Source organism: Pestalotiopsis fici (assembly GCF_000516985.1).
Source record: "Pestalotiopsis fici W106-1 unplaced genomic scaffold PFICI_Scf_5, whole genome shotgun sequence".
In the NCBI taxonomy this organism is placed as follows: Eukaryota; Fungi; Ascomycota; class Sordariomycetes; order Amphisphaeriales; family Sporocadaceae; genus Pestalotiopsis; species Pestalotiopsis fici.
Genome location: NW_006917095.1, coordinates 775,747 through 785,350, shown reverse-complemented (window position 1 = coordinate 785,350; position 9,604 = coordinate 775,747). Strand labels below are relative to the sequence as shown.

Below are 9,604 nucleotides of genomic sequence, written 5' to 3'. Positions count from 1 at the left end.
CCCCCAAAAAAACGCAGAACTCATGCATTACGGTGATGTTGTGCTATTCAAAGTTCGGTTCGATAATTATTGCATCGAGTAGCGTTAATACCATTCAAAGGTCAAGCTCTGGGACACCAAGTCGGGCGATCGCCTGCAGACGCTCGAGGTTAGCCGTGCTGTTGACTAACCGTGCCACACCCCCCACTTATCTGGATGGATCGTTCCTCACCAACGTACTGTGGTATGATGGGTAAGTAAAACGTCCCTGGTAAGTATTTTGGAGCCACTTATGCAGATCTTGTGCACGCCTTGTGCGTGTTTTGGAGTTGTCGAGTGGGCGCCCCATCAGATCTGGTACATGACAAGGGGTATTTTATTTACGTCTGCTACCACAGTAAGTTGGTACTTTATTATTGGCTGTTTGTATGTAAGCAATGTACCTGGTACAACGATTACTCGGCTATGGGTATAAGTAACCCTTATGACCAGTATAGTACGTAAGGTCGTCTTAATACCTAATTCACTGTGCATACACACTCAACATCCCACCGACGGCAATTGCCGCATAACGCCTTGCTGCTTTGCTTGGCCTCATTTCCCGTGTCTCGTTCCTTTTATTTTACAATCCTCTTTCTTTGCCCTGAGACCTTGCTATCTTTGCTTTTTGTTGTCATCGCTTCATGGGCCTCGGTACCAGAAACTCGGTCAACAAGCAAGTTCTACTTGATTCTTCTGGACACCGATCATTCGTGAATTTGCCATATTCGGCGTGGATAACACCACATGGGCCAGTCAAACACCAACAATTATAAAGGCACCATCGTCTTGACTGGGGCAAACGGCGGGCTTGGAAATGCAGTGATTCGCAGAATCTTGTCCCAGCCCGAGCTGAGCACCTATCATGGAATCTACACGGTTCGCAATGCATCCTCTGCTCCGTCACTACGATCAACACTAGAAAGCGTCAAGAATCACAATCATACACATGACATCACATCGCTGGACTTGGCGCGACTAGATGATGTGCGTCGGACCGCCGCAACCATTAATGAACGGGTCAAATCAGGCGAGATTCCACCTATCTGCGCATTGATCCTTAATGCTGCTTATCTGGAGTTTGAGCAGCAAACGTGGACCGACGATGGGTTCGATACAGCTTTTGCAGCGGCTTACTTGGGTCATTGGCTTCTGACAATGTTACTTCTGGAGAGTCTTGATCGGCATCATGGTCGGCTTGTTATTATTGGCAGTTCAGCACACGAGTAAGAAGCTGTTTATCGACGCATTACAACGTATTCTAATATTATTCATTAGTTCCAGAGATGCACGCAATAATGCTGGTATGCAGTATAAAGATGAGCGTTGGCATACCATCTTCCATGAGAATTCTGAGTCAATCGCAAAAGGAACGTGGAGTACCACAAAGGAGGACCCTTCCTATAAAGGGGGTTACCGGCGTTATGGCGCTGCCAAGTTATGCCAGGTGATGATGATGTTGGCTGTCCCCTTCCCCAATTCATTCTACATTCGTTCTAATCCCTTCTACGTGATAGCCCTGAGCTGCAGAGACGAATCGACAAGGACCCAGTCCTTCACGATATTTCTGTTGTCGGTATTGATCCTGGTTCAACTCCAACCATGCTGGTGCGACGCGGAGACTGGAGGATTCGTGGACTCTGGACCTATATCATGCCCTGGCTTGTGGTTATTCTCACGTGGCTATGGCCCAATGGGGCTCATCGCACAACTTTCAAGTCTTCCAAAGACATTCTCGCAGTGGCCTTGGATAATAACCCCGTCTGGGGCGAGAAACCAAAAGCGTTATACTTGGACGGTGAAAATCCAATCAACATGGCTGCTGAGGCACGAAATCCCAAGAAACGGGAGCAACTCTGGCAGGATACCCTCAGGTACACTAGGCTCTCGGGAGAGGAGACATTGCTCGCCAATTGGAAGTGATACGTGGCGCATCAACTTGGTAGGGTCGATTGGTTTCCACCCAGATTGATTCATATTAATTCTCATAACACGAAACAGTCAAATAGAGGTTGAGCCAGTCACACTGGATCATAGTCGGAAAGCCCATGTTGATATTTGAATGCAATCGCAATTTGCAGTTTCACATTCCAGATAGAAAAAGCGCTGCGTTGACCGGATATGCCACAAATCTCGCATAAGTGTTGCAGCAGTATCCAAAAGCTACCTGTCTGCTAGTTATCAAATACCCATCTCCAACGCCAACTACGGCATTCGATAATTCAGAGCATGACGAGATAATATAATCAAATAAGTGGCGAAAGAAATATTTCAATTAATCTTAACGAGTTATAAGAAGAGCTTATAAAAGGCTACTTAGTGCACCCGAGCAGGTGATCTTCGGTGGGTAATTACCACATTAAACCAAGAACAATTCTATCAAACACATGAAACACTCTTGAACGTAATCTTTTACCCATCATAGGCTTTAATTGTACGAACAGTTGGAATATACATGCCCGGCGCTTGTATGCTGTTGGCACATGGTCCGTGAGCTACCGGGCAGGTTAGGCAGAATAAGGCAAGGTCCTTTTAATAGCTACAAAACTCTATTGCGGCACAGTTGCTCATTTAAGTTCCCTGGAATGCCAAAACTGGCGGCCCAAATTTTATTCTCCCAGTCCGTACGATTGATCCGTGACCATTTACAGCGCGCACAGGAATCTGCCTCAATGTTGTTCCGTCGAGGATTGAACTATTTATACACGGCATCATTCTCCGTGTCCTGCGCAGCCCAATATCAGCCCATGCAAGGCCAGGGCGGCTTGATGGGGCAGCAGCCCCTCCCAGATAGCCAGTCTGGATCGACCCAAGGCATAGCTCCATCATTCAAGAGGATCCGCGTCGCCAATGGCCAAGATATTGACAAGACATATGCCCTGCTGGGCCTATATATCAAGAAACCTGAGCTTGCCTTTACGGTCGACGACTTTGTTGCCGACGAGAGTGTGGGAGGTCGGCAAAGTTGTAGACTCTGGGGTGACAACGAGATCGACCCAAGGTTTAAGCGGCCGGCGATTCCCGTACAAGACGATGTACATAGCACCATCGAAGCCTACGTGCAAGGCCTGCAGCTAGGAGATGATACCACGCTGTCCATGATCAAATCCCTGGACTGGAAGAAGCGCCAAATCAAGGGCGAGATACCAGATTCACCCAAAGGATTCGATCGCCATAACTGGGAGTACGCATCTGCAGCCATGGTGATCCTAATGTCGCTCTGCAAGAACGTGACTAACCTCTACTTGGGAGGTGTTGGGTCCCATACTTCACTTGGGCACTACCTCCAAAAATCAAACTACGGACTCATCCCCCAACCGGGACTTCAACGTGTCAAGCGTGTCGAGTTCATACGATCAGCTCACCGATCCTGGGATGGTCTTAATTATGAGACTGTGGAACTTTTGGGCTACTTCCGCTACTTCCACCGCCTGCCAATGTTGGAGGCCGTCTTCATGGACGGGGTGGCAGAGTACCAGGCACACCGTGAATTATTTCCCCCGGGAACTTCGAACCTTAAGAGAATACGCATAGAACACGCAGATATATCGAGTGGCATGCTCGCAACCATCTTGCGGATTCCTAGGAAACTTGAAGAGGTACACATTCAAGAGGGCGGGCTTTGGAGTATTGACGGCGGGTCTCCGCACATTTCGGCCAAGACTCTCAGCAAAGCTCTTCTTGATCACAAGGAGACTCTGCGGGTACTGGACCTGGATGTTGGAAGGAGCTTGTTGGCCATGATCGGCGGCGCGCCCAGAGGCATGGGATACGAGGAACCAGACGGCCTTGAGGGCCTCGAAGAAGATCTGGGCGAGAGCATAAATGACTATTACGCCGGAGAGAGAGACGCCTATTTTGATCTAGACGAAAAGCAGTCAGACAGCTCGCGACCTCTGCTGGTCTATCAGGTGGCAAGCACACGCAAATACGGATACACAATTGGCTCATTTCACGACTTTACGGCCATGACACACTTGAGTCTCAACTTCAGATTCCTCTTTGGACCGGGAACGATTGAGGACAGTCCACGCCGATTGGTAGAGGCCCCTCCTTTCCGGCTGATCGATGCGCTACCCCCGACTTTGGAGTATCTCTGCCTCTACAACTATGTAAGAGGCGAGAATATCGACATTGATGAGCTTGTGGACGAGCTTCTAAATTACATGGCGACACGGTTGCCAAGACTACAAACGGTCCGCGGAATCCTTGAGACGGTGCATAGTGAGGGTTCCAAGTATAGTGAACATGATTCCGAAGAAGAGTTGTGGGAACAGCCAGAGCTTGATCTTGGGTGGATTGAGGCATAATCTATTGGCAGTCTGCGTCCGCGCCCGGTGCAAATTTTTCCTTTGATTGACCTGCTACATAAGACTCGAATTGATGCAAGTGCATCTTTTAATAATACTCAAAGATACCTTGCATCTCTACCCATTCAAATATGAACATACAGCATGAAATTCTGATTGTCACTACGTCACACTATGTACCTAGCCACTCTGTGGCGCATCAACTTCTCTTTTTCTTGTCAAGCAACAGATATACGATATAACAGCGTTAAATAATATAAAATAACCTCGAAGGATTTCCAGTCAAGTCTCCCAATAGTGTTTGGAAAGGGGAAGAAAAAACCGCTGCCTAAATTAATGGTGAGCCGTAGTCTTGAACATGGGGCGATTGGCCAACAATGGCAAATATAGGCGTGCATTACTAGTCTCTTGGCATTTTTATTCTCCTACTTGGGACTAGTGCGAATGTTGAATTGCAAAGCCACGTTCACTGCCATTGGCCATCATCATTGCTATAAGAACGAATGTTTTGTCCATTTTCCCGTCAGAAGTAGACATAGAGAGAGACCTTAATCGAACCTCCAACAGCAAACTATCAGATTGTGTGTCTTCCATCAAGGTTGGGTAGGAGTGCGAAACAGGAACCGTTCACGTCCCTACACTTGATCGATATCGACTTCCGCGTGCCTACCTACTTTGGTAGCCATTGACAACTTATCCATGACTTCTGTCGAGATGGCTGAAGCTGGGGAGCCGAGTAAGTCAAGGTTCTTGAACGCATATGCTGATGTTTGGTCTAACACAACACCAAGTTCTTGGAAGTCTGTATGTTTACGCTCCGAACAAAGGGGCTCCAATCTTCTTCGCTATTGCATACGCCTTGTCGACAGGTTTCCATATTTGGCAATGCATGTGTGTAGCTGCTCCTTCTCCCACATTTCCCCCTATCTCGTTCATTACTGGTTTCAACTTCAAAATGTCAAACTGGAAAACAAGTCCAAATCATAGCTGACATTCTCAAAACAGTCGGTACAAGGCTTTCAAACTTGTTGGGTTGCATTCCATTTGCGCTCTTCTGTTCACTCTTGGCTACGCCCTGCGCGCATACGGCGCCTTCAACAACAATTACTTGTACAGTGAGACTGACCAAACGCCTTTGATCATGTTCATTCTCAGTCAGGTCTTTATATTTATCTGCCCGTAAGTGCACGGATGATGGGGGGCTCGCAACAGGTCTATGGCATTCACTGTTGGGAACTAAACTGACTTTCTTTTCATCGACATAGGCCCCTACTCGAGCTCGCAAACTACCATATCCTCGGCCGAACCTTTTATTATGTGCCATACATTGCCCCACTCCCTCCCGGTCGCGTGTTGGCAACCTTTGGCGGCCTCATGGCTGTCGTCGAGACCTTGAATGCCCTCGGCGTGGCGCTTTCCGCCAACGCGGCATCGACCGAGACAGTACAAACGCTAGGAGCAAACATGACCGTCGCCGCCCTCTCCATTCAATTTTTTGTCATCCTTACTTTTTACTGCATGGCCGGCATGTTTCACTGGCGTTGCATCAAGGCTGGTTTGCACACGACGGCTATCAGGACTATACTGGATACGCTGTACGCCAGCATGTTCCTGATCCTGGCTCGTTGCATTTATAGAATGGTGGAGCACACTACGGGCAGTACCAATATCGACCTCGACAATATTGAAGTGCTTCAGAGATTAAGCCCTGTACTTCGATACGAGGTCTTTTTCTACATTTTTGAGGCCACATTTATGCTCTTCAACTCTATTCTGTGGAACATTTGGCACCCAGGCCGCTTTTTACCACGGGAGCACCACATTTACCTGGCGCAGGACGGATCCGAGGTCCAGGGACAGGAGGACATGGACGATCGGCCCCTAATTGTCAAGACGGCAAACGTCTTGACATTTGGGCTTCTATTCAGGCGCAAGAGAAATGTTCTTCAGATCCCCGAGACCCAAGAACTTGGAGACATGCAGAGTGCGAACAGAGCCTAAGGAACTTGATAGCCACCAATACGTTGCTGGTCAAGCTATAAGCTCACTCACGGGACACGGTTGTGGTCAGTGCTCTAAGGGTTTCAATGTAGTTCTACTTATTGGTGCCGAGCATCTTGCTCTTCTTGCTTGCGATTGCCGGCTCTTGGAAAACAGCAGAGACACAATAAATATCCCAAACCATGTATTACTATAATTCACTATTGATAGTTGCAAAGGTTTATAATTATTCACAGTATATCGTTTGCCATAATGAGGCTTCTATGGTGGTTCCGAACATGTAACGGAAAAGAAATGGTTGCAATCAAATTCGTCCAGGTTCTGCTTCAATACAAAGCCCCCTGAAAAAGATTAGAATAATTCAACTCAACCACGCATCGTTCAAGGTCGCCAAAATCAACACCCCAGTGCAGAATCCCTGCATGGCGTATCCTTACAGCTCATAGCAGCCCTCTGATACAAGGGGAATAGTTGGCTAGTGTCTGGAGCGATTTGGGTAGTGAAGATGTACTGCCTGTCGAAACAATCATCCCAGCGCTCGTTGCCGGAGGCCCAGAACGCTTCGAGGACAGCCTTGGCAGTGAGCGGCACGGAAGTGCCAAGGTCGCAGCTCAGCTCTGGGAGTCTGTCGGCCACAAAGGCACGGATTGGGGCTGCCCCTTTATGCACAGCCTCAACTCCGAGAACGACCAGCGGCCAGACCATGAATCTCTTGGTTCTCGAGGAAGCTAGACACTCTACGAGTACAGATTGGAGGTGGTGGCCATGTTCAGCACACTGGGATCGCATTGACGGGGTTTCTGGAATCAAAGACGCGCTTTGCAACGCAAGGATGCAATATAACGCCACGGCAGTCTGGTATGCGCTGCTTACGCGCATCCAGTCTTGCCTGGAAAGTAAGGATCTGGACTCTGTCCATAGTATGGGCGAGAATGCATGAATGCGATCTAGTGTTCTGTATGCGTCGAGAGCTGTCTCCTCCGCCTCCGCTGCGTCAACCGCGACGGCTCGCATTCGGAGGTGATTGATCCTTACAATCTCAATAAATAGTGGCTGGGGACACATTCCAACAGGGAATGATGCATAGTCATACTTTTCTAGCATGAAATCAGATGCTTCGAGGTGAACCCTGGTCATTCCAAGATCTGCAGCTGGGCATGTTGTATTGCCAATGATAGCAAGACTATTCCTTGATTAGTTTGGAGTAAATGATTCCACTCAAGACACCTACAACCATATGGAAAGCAACAAGGGCTCTGCCATGTCAAACCTGACCAGTGCATGAAAGCCACCGCGTCGGCTGATTAATTTTTGGACTTGTTCAAGGTGGCATCGCCAACCAAACAAGGTACCGTGTTGGATCTGGGTATCATGTGTCATTCAATATCGTAGATGTATTCTGGTAGGTCATGATATTGACTTACATCAACCAGGAGGAGCATTAGAATCCCGGCCATGATCACATTGTCCATGCCGTCATATTTCGCATCGAGGTGTTTGCTGAGAGAGCGGATGGCGACGCCCCGATGCAAATAGAATTTTTCATTCAATCTCTTTGCTTGCGGGTCTTTCCTTATACGATTCATTCGGTGGCTCAAGATGATGCAGTACATGCCATGTTGCAAAAATTGAGGAGCAGAAGTTGCATTGTGGATGATGCTGGCCGAGAGCTCGTATATGTGAGGATTCTGGCCTAGCTCAAGCACCGGCTTTAGATCTTTGTAAATGCAAGCATTGACTGTGCCGGGTCAGTTCAGGTGGACGTTGGAAAGCTGGATGGCATGGACAGTCGCTCACAATACTCTGCAGCCTGTACCAGTGGCACAGCAGCAGCATCGGCGCAGATCACGACAGGTGGAAGGCCAGCACAAATGACCGGCATTGATGAGCTTGAATTTTGCGCGTTCATGACACCTTTCCCCTTTTCCTTGACAGAGGTATAGAGAGACCGCTTGGGCTTCCTGCGATCTCGAGATGTCACTCTACCAGGTTCGACCCACCTGATTCTAGCGGGCTTCACAGAGTCGTACCCAGGACATCTAGTACCAGATGTTGTACATCGTTTGCATGATGGTTTTGTAGAATCACAGACCAGACAGCGTCGGCGACATTCCCAGCAGTGACGTTTCTCTGTTTGGTCCATTTGTGTAATTCTCAGACGGTACCTTCGAACAGCTTGGTAAATATTTGCCGTTGTGGGTAGGGTCGTCAGATGGCGTTGAAACAGTCAAAGAGGTCTAAAAGTAAAGGTGGTACCTCAATAGATGAGCCGTGGTGAAGAGGTAGGGAATTCTAGGTCGCGGCGGCTGTGGTTGGTGGCGGCCGGCAAACTTTTGAATTCGGCTGGCAAAAGTTGAAGGGGCAGCGGAGAACACCACTGTAACAAGTCGAGGGTATGTAGCAGGTAGACTTAGTTCTGTAGAAAGCATATGGCAACTAAGAGGAATGATTCATTTTTCCATCACTCCTTGATCTTTATTGGCGCGTCTTGTGAGGATTGAACCGCATCTGGATAATGAGGTTTTAAGACGCGGACTGGATTATTTAGGCAACCAGAATAATCAGTGGTAGGCCAGCCCCCCTCCATCTCCCCACAGGAGCGTTATTCTTCAACCATTGCACCAGAAGAGTTCTGCGATAGGATTCTGTGATGGCCTGTGATCTATGACTTTTCAGAAACACAACAATTCATCATGAGATTGTGTAGGTGATTCCGCAGCAAGATATGGGGCCGAAGGATGTCAATCTCATCAGCGTCCCGGGGTGTCGTCCGTGGAGTTTCTTGTGTTGGCATCTCCTGTCCAGGGCCGGGTTTCACGGGTGTAAGTGGATCCGAGTGGTCATTGTTGGCAAATGTCCCGGCCGACACTGTAGAACGCTTACACAGTAGAACCATCATTCCACGGTTCCAAGATTGGCCTGGCTGGTTCGTTCAGTAAACAAAGACATTGCCAGCAATATGATACTCGAGCTCAATATCCATGCTTCATCCTTGGCCTTGGGAACGGCATTCCAGGTTCGCGGCTACCGAGCTGTGGGACGGCGACGACTTGCCCTGGAAATATGCAACTAGTGCAGCTCGCCCAGCTCTTCTGAGCTGAGATCAGCACAATATAATGCGAATTCGTGTGTTCCATGACAACAGTTTCTTGTAAGAACAACCATATTTGTAGTACAAGGCTTAATGCTGGATTTTGTCCACTGTCGACAGAAAACACAGGGGCACCCTCGAGCCCCACGCTAGCCCGATGATGCAAGTCTGACGTTACCTGCCC

The 9,604-nt window shown here is 48.4% G+C and overlaps 4 protein-coding genes across 4 annotated transcripts; 3 read left to right on the top strand and 1 right to left on the bottom strand.

Annotated features, from left to right (window-relative positions):
- Positions 1 to 765: 765 nt before the first annotated feature.
- PFICI_07558 (uncharacterized protein) lies at positions 766 to 1,941 on the top strand (the record flags this gene model as incomplete). The annotated part of the gene is made up of 3 exons (XM_007836139.1): positions 766 to 1,244; positions 1,297 to 1,476; positions 1,536 to 1,941. The coding sequence occupies 3 exons, from the start codon at positions 766 to 768 to the stop codon at positions 1,939 to 1,941; spliced, it is 1,065 nt and encodes a 354-aa protein (XP_007834330.1).
- An 824-nt stretch (positions 1,942 to 2,765) lies between these two features.
- On the top strand, positions 2,766 to 4,328 carry PFICI_07557 (uncharacterized protein; the record flags this gene model as incomplete). The annotated part of the gene is made up of 1 exon (XM_007836138.1): positions 2,766 to 4,328. One exon carries the CDS (start codon positions 2,766 to 2,768, stop codon positions 4,326 to 4,328), a length of 1,563 nt encoding a protein of 520 aa, XP_007834329.1.
- A 714-nt stretch (positions 4,329 to 5,042) lies between these two features.
- PFICI_07556 (uncharacterized protein) lies at positions 5,043 to 6,329 on the top strand (the record flags this gene model as incomplete). The annotated part of the gene is made up of 4 exons (XM_007836137.1): positions 5,043 to 5,064; positions 5,120 to 5,219; positions 5,334 to 5,507; positions 5,594 to 6,329. The coding sequence occupies 4 exons, from the start codon at positions 5,043 to 5,045 to the stop codon at positions 6,327 to 6,329; spliced, it is 1,032 nt and encodes a 343-aa protein (XP_007834328.1).
- Positions 6,330 to 6,725: 396 nt separating this feature from the next.
- PFICI_07555 (uncharacterized protein) lies at positions 6,726 to 8,472 on the bottom strand (the record flags this gene model as incomplete). The annotated part of the gene is made up of 4 exons (XM_007836136.1): positions 6,726 to 7,512; positions 7,561 to 7,691; positions 7,754 to 8,067; positions 8,127 to 8,472. 4 exons carry the CDS (start codon positions 8,470 to 8,472, stop codon positions 6,726 to 6,728), a joined length of 1,578 nt encoding a protein of 525 aa, XP_007834327.1.
- Positions 8,473 to 9,604: the final 1,132 nt, after the last annotated feature.